This window comes from Lindgomyces ingoldianus, assembly GCF_010093535.1.
Source record: "Lindgomyces ingoldianus strain ATCC 200398 unplaced genomic scaffold BDR25scaffold_2, whole genome shotgun sequence".
Lineage (NCBI taxonomy): Eukaryota > Fungi > Ascomycota > Dothideomycetes > Pleosporales > Lindgomycetaceae > Lindgomyces > Lindgomyces ingoldianus.
The window spans coordinates 350,697-377,853 of record NW_022985163.1 but is presented as its reverse complement, the minus strand read 5'-3'; the positions used below and the strand labels follow the sequence as shown (position 1 = coordinate 377,853).

General features: G+C 49.4%; 10 protein-coding genes across 10 annotated transcripts; 4 read left to right on the top strand and 6 right to left on the bottom strand.

Annotated features, from left to right (window-relative positions):
* Positions 1–2,525: 2,525 nt before the first annotated feature.
* BDR25DRAFT_153291 (kinase-like protein) lies at positions 2,526–3,125 on the top strand (the record flags this gene model as incomplete). The annotated part of the gene is made up of 1 exon (XM_033683933.1): positions 2,526–3,125. A coding segment is annotated over one exon (600 nt), but the record flags the coding sequence as incomplete, so codon positions are not given.
* A 3,386-nt stretch (positions 3,126–6,511) lies between these two features.
* On the bottom strand, positions 6,512–7,312 carry BDR25DRAFT_300010 (uncharacterized protein). The gene is made up of 2 exons (XM_033689276.1): positions 7,026–7,312; positions 6,512–6,905 (listed from the first exon to the last, which is right to left on the bottom strand). Exons 1-2 carry the CDS (start codon positions 7,301–7,303, stop codon positions 6,659–6,661), a joined length of 525 nt encoding a protein of 174 aa, XP_033553684.1. The 5' UTR covers positions 7,304–7,312; the 3' UTR covers positions 6,512–6,658.
* Positions 7,313–7,816: 504 nt separating this feature from the next.
* On the top strand, positions 7,817–11,061 carry BDR25DRAFT_276386 (ATP-dependent metallopeptidase Hfl). The gene is made up of 2 exons (XM_033687551.1): positions 7,817–9,817; positions 9,868–11,061. The coding sequence occupies exons 1-2, from the start codon at positions 7,960–7,962 to the stop codon at positions 10,671–10,673; spliced, it is 2,664 nt and encodes an 887-aa protein (XP_033553683.1). The 5' UTR covers positions 7,817–7,959; the 3' UTR covers positions 10,674–11,061.
* Positions 11,062–12,109: 1,048 nt separating this feature from the next.
* On the bottom strand, positions 12,110–13,486 carry BDR25DRAFT_370642 (uncharacterized protein). The gene is made up of 2 exons (XM_033697158.1): positions 12,818–13,486; positions 12,110–12,684 (listed from the first exon to the last, which is right to left on the bottom strand). Exons 1-2 carry the CDS (start codon positions 13,136–13,138, stop codon positions 12,208–12,210), a joined length of 798 nt encoding a protein of 265 aa, XP_033553682.1. The 5' UTR covers positions 13,139–13,486; the 3' UTR covers positions 12,110–12,207.
* A 20-nt stretch (positions 13,487–13,506) lies between these two features.
* Positions 13,507–14,414, bottom strand: BDR25DRAFT_330841 (uncharacterized protein). Its single transcript, XM_033692569.1, has 2 exons — positions 14,357–14,414; positions 13,507–14,302 (listed from the first exon to the last, which is right to left on the bottom strand). The coding sequence occupies exons 1-2, from the start codon at positions 14,366–14,368 to the stop codon at positions 13,679–13,681; spliced, it is 636 nt and encodes a 211-aa protein (XP_033553681.1). The 5' UTR covers positions 14,369–14,414; the 3' UTR covers positions 13,507–13,678.
* Positions 14,415–14,540: 126 nt separating this feature from the next.
* Positions 14,541–15,365, top strand: BDR25DRAFT_251227 (mitochondrial import inner membrane translocase subunit tim14). Its single transcript, XM_033686114.1, has 3 exons — positions 14,541–14,700; positions 14,756–14,886; positions 15,003–15,365. Exons 1-3 carry the CDS (start codon positions 14,653–14,655, stop codon positions 15,142–15,144), a joined length of 321 nt encoding a protein of 106 aa, XP_033553680.1. The 5' UTR covers positions 14,541–14,652; the 3' UTR covers positions 15,145–15,365.
* On the bottom strand, positions 15,361–17,218 carry BDR25DRAFT_251226 (uncharacterized protein). Its single transcript, XM_033686113.1, has 3 exons — positions 17,189–17,218; positions 16,512–17,132; positions 15,361–16,421 (listed from the first exon to the last, which is right to left on the bottom strand). The coding sequence occupies exons 2-3, from the start codon at positions 16,764–16,766 to the stop codon at positions 15,666–15,668; spliced, it is 1,011 nt and encodes a 336-aa protein (XP_033553679.1). The 5' UTR covers positions 16,767–17,132; positions 17,189–17,218; the 3' UTR covers positions 15,361–15,665.
* A 918-nt stretch (positions 17,219–18,136) lies between these two features.
* On the bottom strand, positions 18,137–21,202 carry BDR25DRAFT_208729 (uncharacterized protein; the record flags this gene model as incomplete). The annotated part of the gene is made up of 7 exons (XM_033684581.1): positions 18,137–18,535; positions 18,587–19,565; positions 19,618–19,793; positions 19,842–20,338; positions 20,391–20,752; positions 20,831–20,958; positions 21,014–21,202. The coding sequence occupies 7 exons, from the start codon at positions 21,200–21,202 to the stop codon at positions 18,137–18,139; spliced, it is 2,730 nt and encodes a 909-aa protein (XP_033553678.1).
* A 1,064-nt stretch (positions 21,203–22,266) lies between these two features.
* On the top strand, positions 22,267–24,384 carry BDR25DRAFT_208622 (alpha/beta-hydrolase; the record flags this gene model as incomplete). The annotated part of the gene is made up of 3 exons (XM_033684574.1): positions 22,267–22,440; positions 22,852–23,109; positions 23,794–24,384. 3 exons carry the CDS (start codon positions 22,267–22,269, stop codon positions 24,382–24,384), a joined length of 1,023 nt encoding a protein of 340 aa, XP_033553677.1.
* Positions 24,385–24,430: 46 nt separating this feature from the next.
* Positions 24,431–26,338, bottom strand: BDR25DRAFT_348772 (uncharacterized protein; the record flags this gene model as incomplete). Its single annotated transcript, XM_033694470.1, has 12 exons — positions 24,431–24,470; positions 24,517–24,737; positions 24,803–24,837; positions 24,898–24,944; positions 25,008–25,303; positions 25,347–25,462; positions 25,563–25,698; positions 25,747–25,831; positions 25,903–25,940; positions 25,999–26,062; positions 26,203–26,276; positions 26,306–26,338. 12 exons carry the CDS (start codon positions 26,336–26,338, stop codon positions 24,431–24,433), a joined length of 1,185 nt encoding a protein of 394 aa, XP_033553676.1.
* Between the last annotated feature and the right edge of the window lie 819 nt (positions 26,339–27,157).

The following is a 27,157-nucleotide window of genomic DNA, read 5'->3' as shown; positions in this document are numbered from 1 at the left end:
CAAGATTGCGGATCTTTCACACTTCCATATCTTACGCATCGCGTTTGGGACGAGCCGGCCAACGGCAAACCGCTATTGCTCCTCATCCGGCAGATTGCCCAACATCTGGTGCATGGGGCGAACATTACCTCAGGGAAAGAAGATGAGCACGTTCGAAAGTACATAAAGACCCTATGCTTTGCTGTCCAAACTTCTGGCCTCATGGATACTATTTCTAAAAAAAAATTGATCCGTAAAGCGTTATGCCCAACGAAGCAGAATTTTCTATACATCTCCTGGCCACCGCCGTCTGCACAAATTCGTCTTCAACTGTGACCGCTTTGATTAAGCAAGGGCAAAGGTTTTGGATATGCAGCTCTCTTTTCGGCCTGCCAGAGGACATCGCCGTAAAGCATCAACATCTTGATATGGTAAAGCTGTATCCCAAATTCCTTCGTCGAACAATTCATCCTGCCGTGTACGTGGGGAATGTCGACGCTGTAAAGCATCTCGTTGGTATCGGTATAGCTCGGCATGCGTGGGACTTTGAAGAATTGGATTTCAGGTGCTGCAGGACTAACGTCCCTCCATGCGTAATAGAAAATACAAGAGATACTTTCGCTTCAAGCGGCTGTAACTTTGCGCACACGTCAAGTTCTACTAAAACTATATATAAATAGTGTGCAATAACTATAGGTAAACATTTAGACGTTTTCAACCTGTAAATTACATTCTAATTGCCGGCTTCTCGACTGGTTTGCTGAGAGTTTTCTTTTATGGCGAAACAATCTCCATGCGCTAGAGCACCACCATTAAGCTTCCACTAATCACAATAACCATATAATGGTATTGTTAAAGCCTTAAAGCCTTCTTCTAATAATAGGAAGCCATCAATAATGCAGTGTCTACTATTGCGAGCAAATTCATGCAATGTCGCCACTGTCAGCACCTATCTCCGCACGCGTGTGAAAACAAAACCTATACTCATAACCAAGCCCCACACAACCTAAATTTCCACCTATGTCCATAGCCCACCCCATATCATGTATATCTACTCTACTACATGCAAATACATCCTCATTTTGAAGCTAGTGGCGCTGCTAGGGTTGTTGTTTCGCTGCAGCGTAGTTACGCTAAAATAGAGCTACTATAGTAGCATTAAGCGTGCGTAGGAGAAGCGATAGGTACATTGTAACATTTGGGAGCGCCAAGGTCATGAGGAACTAAATTGATGGCTAAGAATATACTAAGGGTGTATTCACGCAAAGGAGTTACGCATTGGAGTGAGCTTGGCCGCATGGTGCTAAGTTAGGCAGCATATAACTAGGGTAGGCAGCAGTGGTTGGTGATATGAGCAGGTGGTGGATTTCGGAGAGCTTAGTAACTACAAACAGAGGGCTTAGTGCGGCTGGTGTTAAAAACTTTGGGTGATACCAATCCGGTAGTTAGGCGGAATTCTAAGCAAGCCGTCCAAGATGTAGTCTTGCGGAGGGCATTAGTGATGAGAGAAGTGATGAATTATGAACTGTGAGTCGGGGTAGGCTGTGTGATATGTATCGCAGCCTGGGACGCCGGGTTCTGAGTTGATTGGACAGCTCATTGCACAGTCTTCGGGTTGGTCAGAGACACTGCACTTCACTTGGGTCTTTTCACTTAAGCTAGTTGATTGGCGGGTAACTACTCGCCATCAGTGGAAGAGTATAGCGAGGTTCTCTCGTTGGCCACCCTGCAAGAGGCTGGTGCCACCCCATCAACCAGCCCAATCAATCCAACTGGAGTGTCACAAAGTCTTTTTCACGCGCGGCTGAATTCCGCCATGCATTAATTTCTAAAATCGGATAGGGCAAAGTGGTACAGTGCGATGGAAGAATCTATAACACGCAAATGCGGATTACGACCTGCGTAGTGCAGCTGATTGCAACTTAGTAGCGAAATATGACTGAGAGTTTTGACAGGCCTGCAGAAATCCACAGTTCCATAAGTATTGCTCCCACCCCTCGAATTTTGCTAGCGTTTCCCCTTACCATACTCAAATCCTTATCTACCTAAACACCATGTCTCGAGGTGGGGGCTCGTGGACGGAATTGCCAAGGGAAACTGTCTTCCGAGAGCCGTCTATCAGGAGCACAAAAACCGCACCAGCGGCTTCCTTTATGGTTCGGGATGTTTCGTCCGATTCCATCAATAGCACATTCCTTAACCAGCTGGAAAGTGTGGAATGGCCAGCAAAACCAAGCCTTGCCGGCGACCACTTTGTCAGCATTGCAGCCTTGGACCGAACCGTGATAGAGGATCCGGAAAGCGACTTTTCATCAGCATCTGGACGCAGTGCATCGGCATCATTAGCCTCAACTCCGTTCCTCGAACCTATTTCAGACTTTGTTGTCCTACCAAGTACGCTGCCAGAGAGCCACAGGAATACGACTTATGCTTCACGGATGCATATGTCCCAGTTTCAACAAGATCAGAGCCGTTTTAAATGGGATTCATTTGTGCAGAGAATCAAAGAAGGACTCCCTAAGAAGGTCACGCATCAGAATAAGTTCTTCCAGTTGATTGATTCCGGAGGTTCAGGCTCTGTTTATGCAACTGCATTCAAGATGCACAGAGAATGCGACACGCTGGCAATCAAAGTACTACGGAACAAGAATGCGGATACCACTGTCGAACTACCCAACGAATTCCAAATTATGCGCGGTTTAAAGCACAACCATATCGTCGCTTTTGTGGGCACATTTTCCCGGAAAGGCCAATTTGCAGTGCTTATGTATCCTATGGCTATATGGAATCTTGCAGAGTATCTCAAGGATGCGTCAGAAGGGAATATTCCTCATTACGGAGAAAAACCCCACCAATGGAAAACTCTGCTGACAGCATTTGGCTGTCTCTCATCTGCAGTTAGATATCTCCACATGTCACGGAAGATCAAACATAAGGACATCAAACCAGAGAATATCCTAGTCGATAGATACGGATCTGTTCTACTAGCTGATTTCGGTATCTCGAAGCAGTATGAGAATGAAACCATAACGGGGGGTGAGACACCATTCACTAACAAGTACGCCCCGCCGGAAGTGGTAGATCAAGACAAACGCGGTCTCTCTTCAGACATATTTTCCCTCGGCTGCGTCTTCCTGGAAATGGCAACGGTCATTCTTGGAGAGAGTCTAGAGAACTTGAGTCGCGCCGTTTTTGACACCATAAATCAACAGTGTTACCGCAACTCCCCTTCTAAGGTGAACAAGTGGGGTTAACCAACTGAAAAGAGGCGCAATTCTGGAATCCCATTCTAGCTACTCGTCTGGATCCGAGAATTCCAGCTACAATTCCTCCATTGATAACAACCAAACACTCGCAGCTCAGCATTTAGACGCGATTCTTAGCATGATGTCCGGATCACCTACCGACCGGCCGTCTATCACGGCTGTTTATGAGATGTTCAAGGGTTTCGCGGACCAATGCTTGGAATGTCAAGATGCTGGTGTACGTTCCGACTCCACTCGCTTGTGCACGGCTGGACTTGTTCAGGAGCAAGAGGCCCGCTTGGAGCGAAACTGTAGTCGTAAACCCAGTTCAACGATCCAGGTTTTGCCTGCAGCACTGACAGAAGCCAGAGCCATCATCGACCAAAGCCAGTCAGCTTTTAAAGCTATAACACGCCAATGTTCCACTCGAGATAGCTTCGGGCTGAAAGACGGAGGCCACAGGTATCTTAGTAATCTGGAGACACTGAAGGCACAGCCACCAGTGGCTATGGATGAAACCGAGAATGATTACACCTCTGAGGCTGAGTCATTTTACAGCGATTCCGACATAGCAGACGACGGAAAACCAGGATCTAATGCTGAATCTGAACGCCGTATCGTACAGTTGAAGTCTATGATACAGCCCTTGCTCGACAAGAAAAGAGCAATCATTCTCTCCTTCCTCAGAAATATCGACGGCTTCACTGGTGGCTTCCGTTATTGTCACGCAGATGGTTCCTCAGGAAATCGTCGACAAGGATCCCCGATCAATGGACCTCCAGGTAAACGACGGTCTATCGAGAACCGCAAAGCACTGCCGCTTGACGGGGACGGTAATGGCGAAAGTGATGGTGAAGAAGACCCTGACGAGCGCCGTGACAGGAATAAGGACCCGAAATTCAACGGCTCGTCGCGCCTTATAGGGCCCAGAATGTTTGCTTGTCCTTTCCATCAGCGCGACCGAGACAGATACACAACTCGTGCGTGCCATTGGCCTGGGTGGGCAGAGTTTCACAGATTAAAGTGAGTCGGCATGCATGATATTCGGGTTGGGGCCATCTACTGATGTTGCACCCCCGTTAGAGAACACCTCTTCCGTGTACACAGAATTTACCGATGCCCCAGATGTCAAGAGGCATTTCCTCAGAAAGATAGTCTAAATTCACACCAGCGGCAAGCGACTGCCTGTATTCTGCGGGATAGAGTGTTCGATGATGCTTATGATTGGGGTCAAGGAATTGACGATGAACAATGCAATAATCTCAAGCCGAGACTGAGAAACGTTGACGAGGAAGAGAAATGGAGAAGATGCTACAGGATCTTGTTTCCCCGAGATGCTGAAGCAGATATGCCTTCCCCTTGTAAGTTGCCACTCTCCTTGTCCTTGGGGAAGACCCATGGCTGACTCCGTCCAGACTGCACCGATAGAAGGACTGAGTGCATCACAGATCTTTCACACCACATTTCCAGGGAAATCAGCCCTCGGCTACCACTGGAACTAGTGCCAGAGCTCCAACGCGTTATCCATGCGAGTATCGAGGAATTCGCCCATCAGTACCAGCTTGCCAGTGACAGGAACGTGGCTCAAGCTGGCTCACCTCGAGAGCCATCTCTGGTGCAGCAGCCCACTCATGAGCGCATTCGTATGGCTTCAGAACTCGGCCATATCTCGGATGCTGACCACTCAGCTTTCTCAGCTGGATTTCCAGCCAGTGACTATTACTGCAGCGAGACTACTGTAGCTTTCCAAGCGAGCAACCCAGCTAATGCAACGACTGATTCCGCTTGTTTCACAGAAACGCTAGAAGCGGAGTCGATATCAAATAATTTCGAGTGGGGTGCGGAATTCAATTGGTCTTTAAATGAGGGTGTCGATTTTCCTCTGGATCACTTCCAATCTTACCCCGACAGAGGAGATAATATGATGTATGAGGCATCGAAAGAAACCCACGATGGGTAATCGAATTACGTATTGGCCTTCCTTGGGTATTTCCGTCACCCCGCCCATTTCCAGTCAGCAGACGTGCAAGATAGCCGCTTCAAATGAGAAAGCAAATTGTTCGAGCCGCCGTCGCAGGTTTGCACGATTCTACACCCCGCCGAATTTGTGGTACGAAGGTGGCGAACTTATATTGGTTCAATTATTTATTTCATTGCTTGCAGAATACACTATTGTAACCTACTGCATTTGGTATCTTGGCAAACTGGGGATATTACGGTTTTGTAGGCGTAATATTTTGAGTATTAGGAGGAGATCAAGATGGAGAAGAGAGGAGAATATGGAGAGAGTGTCAGTATAGAAAGCGGTAGTGGAAGCTGAGATCACACACAGATCAGTTTCGTAGCAGGGCTTAAGGGACTATTATAAGAATTCAAACCCACTCTTTAAGTGCTACACTATTATGCTAAGGGACTGCCCGATCATGGCGCCCTATTGCGCCACTTTGGTAATGTTTGAGATGGATGTAGATGAATGCATTACAGTAAAATAATTCCCAGTTCTTCTAAAAGGCGACATCAAGCTATAGTTCAACTCCGCAACACTTGAAACAGCGGTCAAAGGAGTGATCACCAGCAGTGGTATCAGCATATAACTGTCGTCAGAAAATGTAGATCCGAGAAGGTCAAGCTGTTGCATCGCCACCACTAGCAGGGTAAGGTAGGGGTCCGAGCGCATTGGCCATACCTTTGTGAGCCAAAATTTCGATCAAGAAGTTTCCTATTATATCGCGGCAAATCATATACCCATGGTAGAGGTGCTCTACCAAACGTGTAAGGCAGGTGCAAAAGCACTTATTAACGAGCGGGGTAGAATTCTGTTGCTAGAGGAAGCTGGTTTCGGTAGCGGCGAGACCGCTTCACGTGCGTGCGAGCTGTGGTACTGTGGTATAATAGACCAGCTTAGGACGAGAAGCCTGTTTGAGATGGGGAGCCCCTTTTGGCATTGGAGCCAGTTAGGGAAAAGGAGTTAGTTTGATCTGACGGCAAGGTTTCTTTCCTACTTTATATATTCCCATAAATTTACTTGAGGAAGTGGCTATATTTTTAGCCATTTTAGCACCCTTCTATACAGCAACGAATCCTGACACTGCACAGAGCGAGTGGGCCCTGACCGGATATGCTGGGGATTTGAAGACTTGCTGGCTTTCTCGGTGAGGTTGATCAGACTAAAAGAATTAGGGTCATATTTAGTGATGCTTGGTTATGTTGTTTGGGTTGTGGGACAGTACGTTTTTGGATACGGCCTGAGAATTCCGTATCATAAACGTATTCGAGCTTTCAGCCTTCAAACTTCCATTCACATCCTATCAAATTCAATTGGTCGCTGAAGTACAGTAGCTCTAATGCTGAGCCACTCTTCAACTTAGTAGTACACTAACCCGACACCTGCAACTGACTAGGCTATTGTTACCAATCGATTCCTCCCAGTCTGTTTAGAGAAATGTTTGGCTTCCAACATATGGTCTGTCCGCTAAAACGATATGTCCAGGAATCTTGCCCCCTTCAAAAGGGGCGGTAATGGCTACGGTCTCTGCATCAGATGGGTATCGAGTGATATGTCCAGTGCCTGTAGTATCAAATGCAAATAACAAGCCTCCAACACCGCCGAGAACCCAAGCTTCTGCACTGTCATTGTGCGGTAGAGTCAGATGAGCGACACCTGAGAGGAAGTGGACAATTCTAAAACAAATCAATCACTGCTTCCTGGGAACAGCCTTCGTCCTCGCAAACTGAAGGCATTAGGTGGCGATTTATTTGAGAACAAGGAGCTTATTGAGAAATCTCAGTGGGAAACCATACTGTGGTACTGGGGCAGTGTGAATGCCGCCATCGTATCGCGGAGGTAAGATGGTATACGCGAAATTGGTGAAGTTTCCAATTGTTGCAACTTGAGTACCGCTAACACCAGGTACTGATGGCCTCCGGAATGGCTCAGTAAGCTGCCAACATTCGAAGGCAGAGTTGTTGTTCTTCATAACAAGCGTAGTCGCCGTCAGATAGGTGGTATTTGCGTCAGCCTGAGCTGCCGAAGAGCCGGCTACTAGCAATAGGGACGAAAGGAATGCGAATGGACGCATCATGGCAGAAATAAGCAAGGATGAAGATCAGCCTGGAAATTTGAGAGAGGGGAGCTCATATATTTCGTGCCGTTCCCCTACTCCGCTCTCCCTACGTACTAGATTCGAAGGCCGGTTGTGGCTTACTGTTCGTGCAGATCATCGGATCATTGATGCATCAGCAAGAATAACAGGGAAATTCTCGTCTAGCTTTTCCCAAATCTGGTGAGAGAGAACGAGGCTCGTTTTGCCGCCGATTTAGTAAATCAAGCTGCTCGGAGGCAAGCGGCATGTGCACTGAACAACCTTTAGGCAATCAGGAATCATGGAGAGTAAGTACCAGTGAGTAGAATCTTCGATGGCCATTTGCCTTCCTTATTTCGAGCCCTTTTTCGAACGAGGGCGGTCGTTAAGTGAAGGGAAGGATCGAGACCTCGACGTCGGCACTTCATTGAGGCTTTGGCGCGCTTAGTCAGAGTTCGAGGTCGGACGAATCTACCGCCGCCCGCATGTCGTCAAGACTTTGCTGCAAAACGCCGGCGGACCTTGCCATCAATCAATTCACACCCACGCCCTCTCCTCTGTAAAAACCTTACTCTTCCCGTGCATGGTCAAACATCAACGGCGCGGTACACCTCTCCATACCTCCCGCCCTCGTCTCCCTCCCCTTACCCGCAATGTCGACCCTCCTTCGGCGATCAGGTCATCTTGCGCGACTCTCTAGACCCTACCTCACTACTACAACACGACCGACACGCTTATTACGACGGCCAGTGCCGCCACAACAGTTTGCATTTACGCAACAGCGACTCAGAGGTTTTGCGACAAAGCCGCCCGAGGAGCCTAAGGACCAGAAGGATGGCAAGGTACCAAAGGACGAGGCGAAGCAACCACAAGTTGAGAAGCCTGTCGCAAAGAAGGAAGGAGAACTGAAGCAGGATGGACAACCAGAGGTGCAACAGCCGAGCATGTCCAAGCTCACGGCCGAGGAGGAGAAGCTACTGGACCAGCTCGCGGATTTCGTATCAATGGGAATGCCCAAGGACCAGGTCAAGCATCTGAAATCGGCTGTCGAGGACCTGAAGAAAACCGGACTGCCGGAGGAGATCCGAGAGGAAATGGAGAAACTGCGGCGAGGAGAGAAGCTAGATCTTGCCACTGCTGCAAAGCTGTCCCGTTTGACGTCGCAAATGGCCCGTAAGATGGCAGAACAGCAAATGTTCAGCCAAAACTCCGAAGAAGGGCCTCAGCAGAAGTCTGGAGCGCACGACCCGGGCCCACAGGGAAAGGACCAGAAGCAGCAGCAGAAGAGTAAGGGACCAATACCCGAGTTCAATAAGAACATGGACTGGAGTACAACGCTGATTACCGCTTTCCTTTCTTGGCTCATATATCGAATGTTTGTGCCGGCGGAGAATACCAAGGAGATAACCTGGCAAGAGTTTAGGACAACATTCCTCGACAAGGGCTTGGTGGAGAAGATTGTGATACTGAATGGCAATAAAGCCAAGGTCCATCTGCACCGGGAAGCCGTCGCATCAATGTATCCCGAATCTCCTGCAACGAGCCACAACTTCTACTACTATTTCACCATTGGGTCAGTGGAAGCGTTCGAGAGGAAAATCGATCAGGCACAGTACGAATTGGGCATCCCAAGTTCTGAGCGCATCCCTGTCGCCTACTCCAATGAAATATCCTGGTTCGCTACCTTACTCTCATTCGGCCCCACTCTTCTGCTCCTTGGATCTTTGTTCTACTTCACCAGGCGTGCTGGGAGCAGTGGTGGCGGAAATTCGGGCATATTTGGCATGGGCAGGAGTCGAGCTAAAAAATTTAACCATGAAACTGAAATCAAAGTCAAGTTTGCAGATGTCGCGGGAATGGACGAAGCCAAACAGGAGATTATGGAGTTCGTTGCCTTCCTCAAAGAGCCCGGCCGATTCCAGAAGCTGGGCGCCAAAATCCCTCGAGGTGCAATTCTTTCTGGGCCACCGGGAACCGGCAAAACACTGCTCGCCAAGGCCACAGCTGGAGAGTCTGGTGTTCCATTCTTCAGTGTAAGCGGTTCGGAATTCGTTGAGATGTTTGTTGGAGTTGGTGCATCAAGAGTACGAGATTTGTTCGCAAATGCGCGAAAAAGTACACCCTGCATCATCTTCATCGACGAAATCGATGCTATCGGACGCTCTCGAGCCAAGGGTAACTTTGGAGGTGGCAACGACGAACGAGAGGCAACTCTGAATCAGATTTTGACTGAGATGGACGGTTTCAACACTACAGAACAAGTTGTTGTACTGGCTGGTACCAATCGGCCTGACGTTCTCGACAAAGCACTCATGCGGCCTGGCCGGTTCGACAGACACATCAACATTGACCGACCAACGATGGAAGGCAGGGCGCAAATTTTCGAGGTACACCTGAAGAAGATCGTTACCAATGAGGATATGGATTTCTTGAAAGGCCGGCTCGCAGCACTAACACCTGGATTCTCAGGTGCTGACATTGCTAATTGCGTCAACGAGGCTGCTTTAATCGGTAGATATTACCCTCTCATTTTGTCTATTATTCTGCTGACTTATTTCCAGCTGCTCGCAAGCAGGCAGAAAGCGTGTCCATGGGCCATTTCGAACAGGCCATAGAACGAGTGATTGGTGGTCTAGAAAAGAAATCCTTGGTCCTTAAGCCAGAGGAGAAGAAAACCGTTGCGTATCACGAGGCCGGCCATGCTATTTGTGGCTGGTACTTCAAATACGCTGATCCGCTACTGAAGGTTTCTATCATTCCTCGTGGACAGGGTGCTCTTGGGTACGCGCAGTACCTCCCAGCAGGAGATACATACCTCATGAACGTTAACCAGCTCATGGATCGGATGGCCATGACACTTGGTGGTCGCGTCAGCGAGGAACTACACTTTGATACCGTAACTTCCGGCGCATCGGATGATTTCAGAAAGGTCACACAGATGGCCTCTGCTATGGTGACCAAGTGGGGAATGACCAAGAAGATTGGCTACATCTACTTCGAAGACGACCAGCAAAATCAGTTCCACAAGCCTTTCTCAGAGGAGACTGCCAAGAACATCGACTCGGAAGTCAAACGGATTGTCGATGAAGCATACAAACAGTGCAAAGATCTTCTGATGGAGAAGAAGCATGAGGTTGGTCTAGTTGCTGAGGAGTTGCTCAGAAAGGAGATGCTGGGGCGTGAAGATATGATAAGATTACTTGGCCCGCGACCTTTCGAAGACCCCGCCGACTTCCACAAGTACTTCGGTGGTGAACACGGAAAGGTTCCAGGGTTAGTCGAACCAAATGGCGATACAGGAGTGAAAGGTCCAGTCGTGCCACCAGCGCCTGCATTTAAAAGCTCAGACCTTGAAGCTGGGCGATGATGGTGCATGGATTAGAAGGGAAATACGTAAGCCGAAAAGGTATGGGTTGGGCATAGGTTGTTGGTGCATCTTCATCAACTCTTCTTGGCATAGTAGCTTGGGTTCGGCTACATTCATTCCACTCTTCGGATGCGAGACGTGTATTGTATCATAGAATTGTCCCGCTATTCGTCGGGCTTGTATAGTAGGCGCCTACTGTGCGCCATCAGTGCAATCCTGGTCCCTACCATAGCCGCTATAACGGTTAGATTCCTTTTTGTAATCTTCACTTGAGCTTCGCAGTCTCTCCCACATTGTGTTTGGAAGTAGGGTTGCCAGCTCCTAAGTTCTCCGCCTATCCTTACATGCCTAGTGCATATAGGGGTCCACTCCCAGCTCTCTACTCAGCAGATCAAATTGAACACTCTACTTTCAATTCGCTATCGATCAGATTGAAAGAATGTAGAAGATGTGTCTAGAAGAATGATTGGAGCATTTGAGTAGGTGATGGGGCCAACCTCGAATGGCCTTCCACCCACCGCCCTCTTGCAGTACCATTATTAATACCATTTGCATCGCCCTATGCTTGCTCTAACATTTATATGACCACCATTAGCTTCCTTAGGCTCAGAGTTACTAGGAAAATGTGGAAAAGCCACTTGAGCACAGTAGCTCCGATGCAGTGACAGGATCAGCTACTAGAGCGAACGATATTTTCAAGAGAGGAATTAAGAAAGAGTTTGCATCGAAGGAAGCCGTCTTAAGTTAAGTTCCTCAACTGTACGCAGTTCAGAGCGTGTCGTTCAAGAGCACACCACTCCCTATGGCCGACGGTCTAATGAGTTCACTTTTCAATCCACTTCCAGTTACAGGTCCCAAATGTCGAGTTAGCACGTTGGGGCATGTGAGACGGCATCCCATGAGACCTACTCTCAGTTAGTGCGTCTTTTACGTACCCATACTATGAAGGTCGCATGGTACTCATCAAGATTGGAAACTGCCCTGCAACAGCTTAGGGAGAAGAACCCTTATCGCATGAGGTTGGACCAACGGATGGACCCAGGCCAGCAACAACTCGTGAGGAAACGACTACGTGTTCCCAGATATTGCCAACCCCTTGCGAAAAGCGGGATATAGGCTACCCACCAGGTTACTTCAGCATAATCTAACAGGCGGAGATCATGAGGATTTGGGAACACTTTTCAAATGCTGAATGAGAAGCATTTGAAGTCGACAAGCTCGACCTGCTTGCATTTCACTTTCATAACTCCATTTGTGCGAGTACGGTGATTTGATGGAATGGTTACCTGAATAGGCTTTGCTCCATATTGCAGTTTTTCCTATCCCTTGGATCCTTGAAGTTTTGATCCCTTGTCCCGTTCGTTCCCCTCGCTACGGCCCTCAAACATCACCCAAAATTTGCCGAAAACGCCTGCACTATCTGCCTCTAATGCCTCCCAGGACTACCACCCTTCTACTAGCCCAATCTTAGAATACCACCACCACCACCTTCTCCTCCCGTTATCCTCCTCCGTTTAACCGACTCTCCCCAAACTCAAGCCCCCGGTGGTGTCCCCAACTCATTATCATATATCGCACTCCTCTCCACCTCCCTAACCCACTGCTTCCAAGGTTTAAATGCAATCCACCGATTCATATCCGCACAATCTTTTCTTTCCTGACTACTCAAATACTTAATCCCTCCACCCATAGCATTCGCTAACAAAATCGCCGTAGTCTGGACCCTCGCATTACTGGTCGCATAGCTCGCAAAATCCACTGCCATCTCGATACTCTCACCGGCTGTCACGAAACCGTGGCCACGTTGGAGAATAGTGGTGTGGAGTGGAGAGGTAGGGTTGGTAGTGTTTATGCCGAAGGTTTGCGCGAGGGCAGCGCCGAGGACGGGTGTGTTGATTAACATGTCGTGGGGTGTGGAAGAGGTGTAGATTGTCGAGATATCGAAGTTGGGGACAGAATCACCTGAGATTATGTGTGAGCGCGGTGATACATTAAGAAACACCGATTTGAGCTATAAACACGCTTAGGGGAGAAATATGAAGCTGGGTATGTATGTATCCTAACAGGAACAATGTTAAAAACGCACCCAAGAATCCTGCCATGTGATACGCTGGCGCTACCAATCCACCTACCCCTTCCAATACCGTATACGGCAACACATCCTCCGAATGGCTATGCACCACACTCATGACATCCGGATACCGTTTCATGACCTCCGAATGAATATACCTCTCTGCATATCCTCCCAGAGTGCCATTTACAGGACTTCCATCTTCAATTAAATACTCGCCAATATCTTTGGGGCTGGACACGACCGCGGGGCCCATTTGCAAGGCAATAAAGAAGGTGGCGTTGTTGGCGGGATTGCGGACAGATATGTGGCCCATCGCGTCGACGACGGAGTGGTAGTGTAGGATGTGGTTGGCGGTTATGAGAGTTGAAAGAGTAGTTGTTAGGTTTACCATTTTGGGATTCTCTCGGAGGGGCCGTGGGAATATGGGTATTTATTAATGTAGGATTGCTATCCCAAAGCGTGTCCAGAGGAATTTAGAGGAGTGATGGTTGCCAAGACGGCATGATGCGGAGGCGCATGGGTTCGTGGTTGTGATGGGTGATCTTGTTTGCGAAGCGGGGAAACGAGAGGGGGGTTTGAAGACATGCTTGTCGGACTGCATTTTAGATCGGCAGATGGGAGTACAGAGTTAGTGTAGGCCTTGCGACCGGTGAGGGTACAAGGGAAGGGAAGTTGGAGAAGCTCGGTAGGCGACCAGGGTATAACGGACTGGTAATAAAAGTTGTGGAAAGGAAAAGAGGAATGAAAACAATTTGGACGAAGAAAAGATGTCTTTTTAGCACTTGGTATCGAAATATCGTGATCTTAGTATATCCACAGGACCTACTAACGCCAGACTCCCCCGTGGAATGCTCATGAATAGTTGGACATATTCTCCTTGATAAGTCGAAGCTGGACTTTGGAACGTGTCAATCCTCCCGCTATCTGTCATTTAATCATCAACATCCATCGCCTCAACCCCACCACTGGTCTTCATCCTCAACTTCCTCTTCGTCTTAGTCTTCGGCAGCTCTTCCTCAAGCTCACTCTCTAGCTCACTCTCCCCAACATCCATACCCTCCTCTAGCTCCTTCCTCCTCTTTTCAACCTTCGCTTTGACCATCTCCAAATCCACCTCCATCTCCTCCTCCTCTAGCTTCTCCGCACCCCACCGCTCACTTGGTGGCAACAAATGCTGATTCTCCTCGACCAACTTCCTATCGTCTGCCCTCTGTCTCTCCTTATTTCCCCTCATCCTGGCCTTATAAAACGCCCTCTCCCTCCTCTTCCTGATCTCATTGACTCTCGAAATCGCCTTCAGCGTCGATTGCACCAGATCGCGGTTATATCGCACGGGGACATTGCGGCGCGCGGCGAATTGCAGCGTGGAGTCGACAGTGAGCTCCTTGCCATGGGCGCGACGGAAAGATTTAGTCCACGCTAGTTTGCGGGGATTGCGCTTCATTTTGAAGTTCTTGTGGCATTTTGACTTGCAGAAGCGGAAGACGCGGGCGTCATTGCGGACGAAGGTGATGCCTTTGGAGGGGTAAACAGGGGCGGAACAAAAGTAGCATGTCTATTAATATAACTTAGCAACAGCACTACGATATGTAACATGTGGGCTTCTTACCTCGATCCTCATCTTGCCGTCGTCGTCGTCTGGTCGTTGACGGTTGTGTGTGGGATAATGTGGATGACGAAGCGTTCACGATAATTTTCGACACCGCCAAGATTTCGTTGCGCACCGGCTTAACCTCGGTAGAAACTTTTCTCCGACCTCCGGGCGGGCAACAATTCACTTCTCACTCCCGCCTCTTCACCTCCATCAATCCCCACGCCCATTCATAAATACCCCCGGCTCTCTTCCACTGCAACCTGCTCAATCATCCTCGCCGCCACAATTGTTCACTACAAACAAAACCGAGAATGTCGGCCTGGGCAATAGGATTGGGTCTTGCCGCAACGGCCTTCTTCGTACGTTAATAGAATATTTGAAGGAACTAGATAGTATGCTAAAGCTAGGTATCAGGGTCGCGCAGCCCTGGTTGCGCTCCGACGATCCGGGAAAATGGGTGCTGGGGCGCTGGGGCGAAGTTATTATAAAGGCGGGTTTGAGCCGAAGATGACGAGGAGAGAGGCTGCGCTGATTTTGGAGATGCCGTACGTTATGCACATTTGCGTTTATTACCATGCTCCCGCGCATGCGGTATGAAGCGAGCTCTTGAAGGCATTGAATAGTAGGGGAAACGGCCTTCAGCTAACGGTGTGGGATTTAGGGAACGCGGCATCACTAAAGAACTCCTCCGCAAGAAACATCGCCAGCTTATGCTACTGAACCATCCTGATCGAGGAGGGAGTCCATATCTTGCGACGAAGGTAAATGAGGCGAAGGAGATGCTGGAGAAGGAGGTGAAGTGAGCGGATTTTGTCCGTGGAGCTGCTGTAAGAAGACGTGTAAATTAGATGGGATGGATCTGCTGCTTTGAGCATGGCGTTTGGTTGTTTTGGATTGTGGAAAGAGTTGTTCTGCATTGCATCTGGGTATTTTTGGTCTAGGTGGGGAGGGGAATCACCACTTGTGCTAGTAGGAGCGAGAGTATTACGAGGATAGTATGAATCCATGGCACCCTTGTTCGAAGACTATTAAAGTGTATCACCAAGTCCTGTCTACCTTTCGAAATGGATCCTTTACCTAGATCCGAGTGATAACATCAAGGCTACATATCTGATATCCAAGCCATCCTAGGACCGATGAACAACTACCTAAGAACCCGATAGAAATACTAAAGCCGATCCTCTATGATTTATACTCAACGCTTGACGACTTATGGGTGCTGTATCACATTCTCACCGCCCCCAATCTACATCGAGCACATCTCCAACCCTCATCTCATCTCAAAAAGTGTGAAATACCATTACAAATACACTCCCGACCCAACTCACAGTCGACTCCCCTCCGCAACTCTAACCACAAACCCCAACCTCGGGAAATGAATCCTAACATCCATCTCCCCCTTCTCCACCGGCCTCACCACAACCTCCTCAACCCCAATCCTCACCAACTCCCCCACTGTCGGATCATCACGCCCCGTATCATCAGGCGCCACGCTGACAACCACACCCGGTTGCAGCCCGCGTTGAAGATCTAGACTGGGGTAGTCGCCTGCGGGCGTGGGGACTAGGATATCTGTGCCGTCTTTCGTGTCAAGGAGGGGGGTTGATCTGAGTTGGTCCTTCCAATCCAGAGTGTTACCATCGACGACAGTCTCGGGGTCCGGGAGAGTGCAGATATATGCCTCAAATGCATGAAACCAGTCCCACACCCCAGGATACCTTTCCTTATTAAACACCTCCTCCGCAACATTCCCATTCACGCTCCCCTCCCCAATCCCTCCAGCCGTCAGATTGTACACGCCCTTTCCGGCCGCAATATCCACACCCCAGCGTAGCTGATAATACAAACTTAGATCCGCAAGACTTGGAGTCGCAGTCGGAATAACCCATTCGCCGCGACGTTTTAGCATGGGTTCGAGTAGCGAGAGATGGAGATCTAGATTTGAGAGATTTTCAGGGATCTTTGCACCCAGCTTCTCCGGGTCCAGTTTGTGTCCGATGAGCCCGGATCTGTCAGCGCCGAAGGCGGTGGACCAGACGGTTGAGGGGATTAGCCCGGTTGTGGTGCGGAAGAGGGGGCGCTGGCGCGTAGGGTTAGTTGGACAGGGCTGAGAATCTCGGGCGGAGGCAAATGTTTGAGGCACAGTAGAACAGAGACAGGGATCACTTACATCAACCCAAAAACTCGCAAATCCCCTCACAAGGCTCCGATACGCCCAGTCAACCCCCTTGCCCCCATCTCCTGGACCTCCCAAGCTCTTCGCCCGAGGATAGACAGTCCCAAACCCAGCATCCTCAGGGAAGTAATACTCCAGGGCCTCGATGATCAGAGAAGTATCGCAGTAGATGTCGCGGCCGATAGTTAAGACGGGTATTTTGCGGTATGTAAGGCCGAAGGTTTGGCGGAGAAGGGGACGTGGCATCATACTTGGGACCGGGATGTAGGCTGTATGGATGTCAGATTGGGTGGTAGGGGTGGGAGGTCAGGGGCTGAGGTGAGGGAATTATAGAGGGCATGGTAGGGCATGTTGGAAGACACGAGGAAGTGGGGATTGAGGGAAAATATTCTGTTATAGAGACGGAGGCGCTGGGAGCATTTTGAGCGAATTTGTCTCGGTGAATAGAGTTTTAGAAAATATGGTTTTGCTGCGGAGGAGCAACAAAGGGAACGAAGGGGGCCAAATAACAACAACAAAAAATCAGAACAACAAAATGCTCAAATATTGGTGACATACAAAACGGAATCTGCTTAATCCTCAACGCTAACCGCACTTTATTCGTGAACGGAGACGCTGCTACGCGTTAGACTTCTCGCTCGGAAATCTCTCGGAACCCTCGGGACACCCACAATCATATCCGAACAGGACGACCGGAGGCAAATTCTTCGCCATATTCTCTCTGGAGGATAAGATAGCTGACAACCGATAACTGTGATGAGGTTATGACCAACTCGATTAACAGATACGAGGATAAAAAAGAGGGAGTAAGTGATACAGGAACTATGTCAACGAAGAAGATGAGATGGCTGGGAGTCAAAGTAAATGTATGGGGAAGTGAAGCGTCCACAAGTCCCATCCCTACCCCGCGAAATTAGTTCCAAGTTTGTTGTCAAGGGCAAAAGGGCGCGAGTAGCGCCGAGCGACCTCCGATGTTTCAAGCCCGTACACCCATGGTCTAACCTTGGATTCGCGCCTTAGCCTCGAAAGTCCCGTGTTAAAGCCGAGGTATCCTTGGATATGAAGTCAGCTGGTCGACGCCCTCAGAGAGATTGTGGAGAGGCTGCATTGCTTTGCATATTTAAACTTCGTTTTTCTGCGCACCTCCATCATAAGGAAGTATCTGACTTCCAGCGCTATGGGTTTCCGACCGGTAAAGGCCACACGGTTACCAACTGCTGGGTCGGTGGCTAGAAGGAAATTCAGCAATTCGATTCATTCGTACAGCCATCCGTTCCTACCAGATACCAAATACCAAGAATACTTCAGCCGAAAGCAACAAAAAGAGATGCTACACCGGCCGTAAAAGTCGTAAAAAAACATACATATAGCGCAGCCTTCATTGCTTCCATAGTCGGTCCGGCCTTCCAACATGCTATATATACCGTTTTTAGTTGCCAGCCCCTGATCTCAGAACTATACATTTGAAATTACAGAGGTTGAGCTGAGGTGTGAGTCATGTCGTCCAAGAAAAAATCCTTCCAAAACTGCGCCGAGATGGAAAAAGCAGACCGGCCTCCATGCTGGCTGTGTGTCTCTCCCAATTCAGTTTAGGTGATAGGGATCACCCACTTTTGTGGCTATCGATGTCCATTCATACCGTGCCCATTCATTCCGTTCATGTTCATACCACTAGTTCCTTGTGCACCCTGTGAGAAGTCAGGCAATACGCCATTCATACTGATGCCATCTTCATATCCAGAGAAGCCTGTCATGTCCACCCAATCCCACTCGAGAGTCATTGGCATCTTCCACAGATCTTGTGGGACACTGTTCATGGTCTGTTCGAAGCTGCCCATCGCAAGTGGATTCATGCCGTGGCCCATCCCATTCATAGGTGTATCGCCGCCGCCCGTGGTGGGCATGTGAATTCCTGGGTTTTGGAGCATTTGGGCAGCCATAGAGGGCGAGCCGAATTGGGATATGGGATTATTGTTGGTTAGGGATGCGTGTGTAAAGTTCGGTGAAAAGGGGAAAGGCTGTCAATATTAGCTCGTTATCCTCACGCATTCACAAGGGGTGTGGCTCACCTCATTGAAGTTGCTGAAGCCGTCTGTTGAAAATGGATCAGCCGGGTTTATTGGCTGCGTTTCCGGTTGTGTTGCTTGTGGAGGTGACTGTGCTGCTCGGTATGCTGGAGTCAGAATTTCATTCGCTGTTGCTTCGATCTCTGCGTCCTGGTCGCTATCTTGTTTCCTCTTCCGCCTCGACGCATTCTCTCGGTCTGCCTTGTCAAGGACAATCTTTGCGATACGCTCGAACTCTGCACATACGCTCAACATACGCTTCACGCTACTGTTCGCTTGATCGTTGCTCAGCATGCTTAAAAAGTTGACGACCAAATTCATCAGCTTGAGATCCGATCGTGACCGTGTGTCCTGTGGGTTCTGCAGGATATTGGCGAAAAGTGTGACGAGCGCTGTGACTGGGAAGTATATGACCATCCACACGCAAGCCGAGTCACCCTTCGGGATGTACTTCAGCAGATGGATGGAAGCGCGGGCGGCTTGGACACACAGCTGGGCGGACATGAACACCCTCGGGTTCAGAGGTCGAGCATTCAGACCTTGAATAGCGAAATTTGAAAGTCGGCTCGTCCAGTACCCATGATGAACGCTCATTCGGTGAATAGTGGTCAAGCAGTTGTAGTATCCGAAATGCAGGACAACGACATGGAGTATAAGGGGGGTATGTGAAGCCTTGATTTCATGCTCGGGGCGGAAGTCCAAAGGAATGCTGTCCTTCCAGTTCTCCAATTCTTTGTCGAGCTCGCCAATGGTGTTAAGGAGTTCGCCGTCCGATTGTTTGGACGCTTTCACAGAGTAAAGTCGCTTGTACACCTTGCTCTCGATGAGGGCGAAAGTGCACATGAGTCGGAAGAGATTCAATTTCCCCTTCCCGTCTGAGAGTGGAATGTTGCCAATATTGTCGGGAGGGTCCTCGCTTGGAAGCTCGACGTTTATGTCATCATCGTCTTGGACAGGGGGACGGCCAGAGCGAAGGCAAATACTAGATCATTGTCAGCAAGCACTCTCATCAAACTGTGTTCCAGGCTGCTCACTCTCTGTCAAGCATGTACGCGATCCAGAAGACACGCTTCCTCTGCTCGATCTCGGAGCTATTCAAATTGAAAGCAGCGCCTCGCTTGTGCAAGCCGATGCTGTGGGAAAGGCGAATTGCGGCTGCGACAAAGAAGTAAGTTGGCTGGGGGTTCGGCGTTCCGAGCAGGAAGAGGGCCTAGAGCGTGTTAGTCACGTGAATTTAGTAGGCGATTCGGGCACTTACAATGCCGAGAAGGGCTTGCACACTGAGTAGGTCGGTGTTTCGCATGGTGAGTTCCACTTGAACAGCCATAGCGTTCTTTAGATACTGCCAGGCCTTCTCATCCTCCTCCTGAGGCACGAGATTGCTCATGACACGCAGACGATGTCCGAGGGCAAGTGCAACGTTCAAACTAGCCCACCAACCTGAGCCTTCATACGGATCCTTGGAGTAGTGTTTTTCTACCAGGTGCATGAAGGTTGGCTCATGGAAGAGGGGAAACATGCAATTGAAATTCTCGAAAAAATCCTTCAGCAGTGACAAAGCCTCAGGTTTGGGCGGCAGTTGCCGGTAAACTCGCCGTTTGAAGATGTCCTGGAAGACATCGGGCTTCCATTGGACCCATTTGTTGTCCTCTATAGCGGCAGTGGAGATCATGCTCTGGAACGAGTTGTCTCCAGTCTTGTCGTTGACCCATTGTATGCCCTTGGGAGAGAAGATGGAGAAGCCAGACGAAGAGCCTGGAAATGCAATCAGCGCAAGAATGCCAACATGAATTGTGGAGTGGCCTACCAATATATCGCGTCTCTCCGCAGTTATTAGTGACCAACGAGCACATCATCTCAGCCAATGCATCCTCCTCTTTATCCTCGCCCTGAGTCTGCTGTGGCTCTGGCGACGTCGTGCCACTACGGGGACTCGGCAGGCCCGGCAGCATGGGAGTAGCCCTCTGCGCTCCCAGTCCCGATGATGGCGTCTGGCCATCCGAAGCTCGATTGCCGGGGGTTCCCGCAGATGCCGTCCTATCCGCCAACCTCTTCTCCAGCGTGGCAAGATCAGTGCTGCCATCGTCATCTTCAGGCAGGACGCCCGACAGCCTCATCAGAGACTCCATTCGGGCGAGGCGGTTCTCCAGTCCCTCGATGTATTTCGCCCTAACTATTGGTCAGAAATATTGCGAGGATTTTTGGGGGGGGGGGGGAGGTGTGAGGGTGAGATGAGGGAAGTCTGACCCTTTGGGAGGCTGCCTCTTCTTCTCGACCTGTGTGAAGATGCATTCTGTCTTGTAGTTCTGGCAGTGGGTGCATGCGGGCATTTTGCCATCGCATTTGATCTTTTTCTTGCGGCACATATCGCATGCCTGGGACCTGTCAGCACTGTACTACCATCCAACATCGGATATATAAAATGCTTACCCGCGCAATTCGCCGCCGCTTCGGGTCGCCCTGGTCATGCCCATCGTCGTAGTCGTCGGTGAATATTGGGCCAGGCAGCGAGGCCGGAATGGGCGAGCCATTGGCCGTCAGGTTACCAAAGATGCGCGGCGGTTGGTTCGTCAGCGGCGGCGCGGGGACATAGAAGCCGCCGTTCGAGTTGTGGTCCATTGCAGAGTGCGGTATATGGAGGACGCGGAGGGTATGTGCGTGGTCAATCGCTGGCTGGGCAGGCTCACGGGGCGGGAGGTTTGGTGTTTTGTGATCAAGAATGTCGTCGGAGAGTTTTGGAGGGGCTCCCTAGTGCAGTGGAAGTCGCGGAGCACCTGAAACGCAGCCGAGTATGGATGCGGGCACACTGGCAGGGCCCTGGGTCTTCACGTCGCAGAGTGTGGAATGGTCGAATAGACGGTCCGGCGTCGAGGCAGGAGGGTGTTTGGAGTGCTGGTGCATGTGCGGGAAAGGATAGCAGCAGCGACGCGAGTGCCGAGACCAGCTGTTTGAAGCTCTGGCTGGTCTACGGGGTGCAGCTGGGGGGGGGAGAGGGCGCGCCTTACTCGTCCACTACTCGTCCGAAGCCTCCGGCACGCTTCTCCACACGAATCTTTTTGGTTGAAGTGTAGGTAAGGCCAGCTAAAAGCGGACAGGCTGGGTCAGCAGCCGTCACGTTGCTCTAGAGCGCTCGCTTGCTCCAGGGCAGGCTGTGTGTCGCAGGTGTCGTACCGACCCGAGGCACCGCGGTGAGTGAAGTCATCGAACAACACCACACCACCAGACCGACAAAGATAATAAGTAGTCCACGGCTGCCTGTGACCACACTCTCTCATTCTCCGGCCCTGAGCCCACGGTGCAAATCAGCGCCCATGTTAAGCGCTCTGCTCAATCCCCCGCCTCAAAATAGTACGTCGAGCCTCCTCCCTTCCCCCCTCGCCCCTCCATCCCTCTTTTAGCACCGCGCCCAGCACTCCCCGTTTGAAACCGGGATACTCCAGGGTGCGCCGCTGTGGCACCATCCTATAGCATGTTGCGTAATGTGGCATGGCTAAGCCACCGAGTCGCATCCTCACCATCCACCTCAACAAACCAGCGAGCTGGTTGACTGGCTCCTACGACGATGCACCACGCTTCATCCCGCCGCATCCCGCTGCATCCCGCTGCATTGACTGCAAGGTCTGCAGCACTCCTGCTAACATGCCTACTTCCAGTTTGAGCTCCCTGAAGGACTTCTATCTATTATGGCCGAGTCACGCCCGATGACGGCCGTCGAGCTCGTCGAGCACCCAGAGTACAACCACACTATCTGGCCCCTCCAACCCACGCAAAAGGGCAAGTTCGCTGTCGCAAAGGGCAGGGGCGGACCGATAAACATCGCCTACGAGGTCCACGGCCATGGCGACCGTCATTTAGTCGTAAGTGACAGAGATTGCTATTCTACCCCCCCCCCAAGTTTCCAAAATTAGGGGGATCCAACGCTTTCGCCATCCAAAAAAGGCACACTGCACTTCAACATTTGTCATTCATCGAGAGCTTTGGGCCACGGCTTGCACCACCACCACCACCCCCCCACCCCCTCCCCTGACCAATTGCTTTTTGCCGTTCACTTTTCGTTTCGTTTCAGTCGCATAGGGCGTCTCAACCCTGGCTGCCTTCCTCGTCTCACGTTCCATTGCTTGTTCCACAGTCTCTTTCGACTTCATCGTTCTGGATTCAGGAACAATGTTCCCCGGTATCTCCGGGCCTCCGTGCTGAATAATCGCCTATTTCGTTCGTTGTCCTATATGCCATGATGGATGCTAAAATTACTTGTTCCTATCTTGTAGTTCCTTATGGGCCTGGGTGGCATGAAATATGCATGGCAGCGACAGACCAAAGACTTCGCCCACACCAAAGGGGACCATTATTCGTCACTGGTCTTCGACAACCGTGGCATCGGCGAATCAGATAAACCACTGATGCGATACACGACTTCCGAAATGGCCAAAGATACCCTCGAATTGATCGACCATATCGGATGGACTGGTATACGAGAGTTGCATGTCATTGGCGTCAGCTTGGGGGGCATGATCGCACAAGAGCTAGTACGTGACCTTATTCAAATATTCTTATCTCCAACCCAGGAATCTCCATCCCATAGTGCTTCACCTTCTCGAATCATTCTCAAGTAAGCGGTGTTCGGATGCGGGCCTTCCGTGGAAACATTGATGCCTTTCTCAGGCAGAACGCCAAGGGCATCATCCTGTGCCGCCAAGCAACTCCTGCAATTTCAAATCGCCTTGGTCTAGTCCTGTTCTTCCGCTCCGCTCCACCCTGTTCTCTTGTCGTTCGTCTTGTGTCACCTTCCGCGCTTGGCGTTTAGAGGCATACGAATGTCTCGGCCGGCGCACAATCCTTCCGCTAGATTGGCAATAGTTGCGAATCGCCTTATGTTAACGGGGATTATAGGCGATGCTCATACCAGAACGGATTTGCACTCTATCGCTAGTCTCAACGGCCTCAGGTCTTTTTAACACAATTGTAAGCCTGCAATCTCCCATCTCGTTCCTTGTCTATTGTATTCTAGTAGTTTCCGCCCTCGCTGCCAACATTCGATGTGATACGGTCCTATATGCATGGTTTCCAAGTTTGCTAGGCATACATTTTACCCGGTCCCTGGCGCTTCGTTCCAATACCCCGAAATTTTCCAAATTCTACTCTTCGACATATCACCCCTTCCCTTTCATTACCGTACAGTCACCCATACCAACCCCGATTAACCCCAGCAGGGCTTCCTCGAAAACTTGCGCAATCGTGCAAACCTTTTTATCCCCAAACCCCTCGACACCCAAATAATCAACGTAAAACGCAACCTCTACACGTCCACCTGGCTCTTATCCCCCGATGAACTCGCACCCGAATCCACCGTCCAAGCCTTCCCGACAAACGGCGACCGCTTCGCCGCAAATGAAATCTGGAAACGCTCTTCACCTGAGTATTTCCAGAAAAAAGGGTTCATGCTACAAGCGATAGCTGCGGGATGGCACTACAAGAGTCCTGCCGATTTAAAAACGCTAGCAGAGAGCGTGGGCAGGAGGAGGATTATGGTGGTACATGGGGGACAGGATCGCATGATTACGTTCCCGCATGGGGTTGTGTTGTGGAGAGGCCTAGAGAAGGGAGAAGGGAAGACGGGGAAGGAGTATATGGGTATGGAACAGGAGGAGGATGTGTATGTTGAGGGAGAGGTCGAGAAGCATTTTGTCAAGGAGCAGGGACATGTCATTCCCATTGAGATGAGGAAGGTCTTTGGGGCTTGGTTGGAGAATCTGGTTGAGAGGGGGGAGAAGCTTAATGCTGATGAAGGAGTTGCAAGGTAATGCTACTGAATGTTGACTCAGGTTAATGCTTCTGCAATCGGTGGGGTTATTTCTGCGGTGACAGCAGCATCAGCATTTCTTCCTCTCTTCACCAATATACATGAGGGAATGAAGAAGATAATATATTAATACAAATCGGCGCCGAGTTCCTTTCTTACTCGTTTCCCATGCCTTCCTCTATCAATCTTCCTAGGACCTTGGCGCTTCCAGCCCAGTTGTTCGGTGGGATTTGGAGACAGAGCATTCGCAATATCGAGCATCATTGAAAGTGATGTATCATACCTAGGAAGGGAAGCGGCGATAGGCGGTTGTTGTGGGAGCCCTTCAACCAGTGAGGCGGACCAGGTGGATATCTGGCGCTGGGAACAAAGCTGTATTAGGTAGTTGTTGTTAAGTGCCTGCATTTGGAGAGGAGGACTAGGTGAGAATTGTACCCATTAGTTCCATTGATCTCTCCCGTCGGGCACGGTTTGCTGAGTTGAGCTTAATCTAGTTAATTCGCCCATTGGAGACTAGGTTGAGAATGCCTGGATTCCCATGACTGGATAAACTTGATATGGCTGCGGCGAAAGAGGATATCTATATATAATTTGACATATAGACTATCGGTGAGCTGCTAGCACCCGCAGTTCAATTTTGTCATGCACAAGCTGTTCCTGAACCGGCTTGGGGACAGCGGCTCAGTAATTACCAGGTTGCGGGGAGTCTTCATAGCGCGGGTAGTTTTCAGGGTGCTGTAGATGGTAGTCTTGGTATGGGTGTTTGTCAAGTTGCGGATTTTTCTCATGGCGCGGAAAGTCGTTAGTGTGCAGATGGTTGTTGATTTGCACTTGTAGCTTCCCACCATCTCTTCTGGTGAATACCCCAGTCTCCCTTGAAGTGCGGAGGCAACAAAATGCGGGCAATTGTTGACTGAAATCTGTGAGTTTTGCACCGCTTGATACAATTATGTCCTATTCAACTGCTGTTCCGTTCTGAGTTAGCAGCTTTGAGGTTTCGTCTCGCTTGCTTGGAAACTCGTCGTTTTCCTCGGGTTCTTGCTCAAGTGGAGCCTCTGCGTAGCTGAAACTGTTTTGGACTCAGATGCATCAGAGATTCACCTTGGGATGCTTGAAGAGACCTCTTTAGTATGTTACGGTCATTCCATTATCCTTATCCTTCCAAGTAGCTGATCAGACAGCAGCCGTGTTTACAGCACCTTGAGTATCTATATTTAGTCGTGTTCTGTCCCATGAAGGGTGTGATCGTCCCATTGCCCGGCTGTGTTCTTCGGGTTCGCAGGAGGTCGTCGAGCGATGACACCCTCGCCACTATCTAAATCCTAACTGGCAATGGACTGTGCCAAAAGGCTCTGCACCTTACCTTGAACCTCTTAGCTGAGAATTTATGGATCAAATTTGGCATTGACACGCCGTTCGTGGCCTCACACGACATGAACTCCTCATATCTAGAATAGGTAGGTCGTCCCTTTTAAGCCCCAGCCCTTCAATTACTGTATCTAGCTGACGCTTAGTTCACCCGGCTAGTCCCTCTTCGCCTTGTGTTCCCGGATGGCCCTATCCCTACTGTTGATGTGGTTCGATTTTATCCTGCAAAGTTTGGCAACGCGCATACCATGAGGATGACCAGAGCAAGAACCAATATTCCTAGTAAAGTCCCTAGAACTCCATCTAGCGGTCTAGAGAATGATATGCCAGCTAAGCATGGTGTTAAATCTAGTACAGCAGAAATCTATCTTAGTGCTGCAACTAAAATCGCGGCGGTGCATTTCTGTCTTGTCTGCATATTAAAACTTTGTATTTAGTTGTTCTCGCACACTTGATCTGAACTGGAAGGAAAAGGAACAGCCTTGCCCTCTGAGGATTGTATGGGCCAATAGGTCTGAACTGGTACTGAAGTCCTTTGGGAGTACATTTTAGACAGCCCGGTGGATGTTACGATCAGTAGTCCGCATCAAGGGCGGGGAAGCAACACCTATGCCACATATGCCTGCATCTCTTGGATACTTACTCTGTCACGGCTTCTAGCCTTTAAGGGCTCTAAACACTAATCTTCTCCACTTCATCGCTTAGAAACGAATCTCGCAGGCTTCAGTTTTAACTTTAACCGCTGTGTAGAATACTTACTAGGCTATATATTCTAATTCTTTTTTATATCTAGTTAAATTTTAAAATAATGTAGCTATTTAATGCTAATAGTATAATCTTATAAGCTAAAGTTTATAATTATAAAGAGGCAGTTTTAGATGCTTCTACTATTAATTTACATGTGCAGGTAGATATACTAGTAGACAGAAACTTAGATTTAGTTTTAAAAACTCTTAACTATAACTTTAAAAGGTAAACATTAAATAGGGCTATAAAGGCATTAAAATAAAGACTTAGTAGTTGTTAAGTTAATAAATATAAAACTATATGCACTAGTATTAACTAGAGGATTTAATTAGACTCTAATGCCTTTTAAGTATAAAATAGTAAGAACTTAAAAATGTTTTCTTTTAAATAAGTGTAATAAGTTAATATTTACTAAGTTATACTTATTTAAGCCTAGAATAAAAAGTTTCTTTAGGCGTTTTTATTTTCTATTTAAAAAAAGTCTAGCTTATAATTATTGTCGCGTATACAGAGAGCCTTGGCTGGGGCTCGGAGCCTGGGACTAGGGCTCAGAGCCTGGGACGCAGCTCGGGATCTGGAGATATTATGTTCCGAAGCTTAGTGTATATAAGGAGAGCCTTTAGCTCTTTTAGATAGAGGAGTTACTTTATCTAATCTTC

Excerpts from the sequence above, each read along its gene's own strand:
- BDR25DRAFT_300010 (XM_033689276.1), bottom strand. The coding sequence starts at position 7,303 with ATGCGTCCATTCGCATTCCTTTCGTCCCTATTGCTAGTAGCCGGCTCT. Across the intron at positions 6,906-7,025 it reads CACACTGCCCCAGTACCACA|AATTGTCCACTTCCTCTCAG; the intron begins GTATGGTTTCCC and ends GATTTGTTTTAG.
- BDR25DRAFT_251227 (XM_033686114.1), top strand. The coding sequence starts at position 14,653 with ATGTCGGCCTGGGCAATAGGATTGGGTCTTGCCGCAACGGCCTTCTTC. Across the intron at positions 14,701-14,755 it reads TTGCCGCAACGGCCTTCTTC|GGTCGCGCAGCCCTGGTTGC; the intron begins GTACGTTAATAG and ends GCTAGGTATCAG. Across the intron at positions 14,887-15,002 it reads GCGCTGATTTTGGAGATGCC|GGAACGCGGCATCACTAAAG; the intron begins GTACGTTATGCA and ends TGTGGGATTTAG.
- BDR25DRAFT_276386 (XM_033687551.1), top strand. The coding sequence starts at position 7,960 with ATGTCGACCCTCCTTCGGCGATCAGGTCATCTTGCGCGACTCTCTAGA. Across the intron at positions 9,818-9,867 it reads CAACGAGGCTGCTTTAATCG|CTGCTCGCAAGCAGGCAGAA; the intron begins GTAGATATTACC and ends ACTTATTTCCAG.
- BDR25DRAFT_251226 (XM_033686113.1), bottom strand. The coding sequence starts at position 16,766 with ATGATGCCACGTCCCCTTCTCCGCCAAACCTTCGGCCTTACATACCGC. Across the intron at positions 16,422-16,511 it reads TTGCGAGTTTTTGGGTTGAT|CGCCCCCTCTTCCGCACCAC; the intron begins GTAAGTGATCCC and ends CCTACGCGCCAG.
- BDR25DRAFT_370642 (XM_033697158.1), bottom strand. The coding sequence starts at position 13,138 with ATGGTAAACCTAACAACTACTCTTTCAACTCTCATAACCGCCAACCAC. Across the intron at positions 12,685-12,817 it reads AGGATGTGTTGCCGTATACG|CTCAAATCGGTGTTTCTTAA; the intron begins GTATTGGAAGGG and ends GCGTGTTTATAG.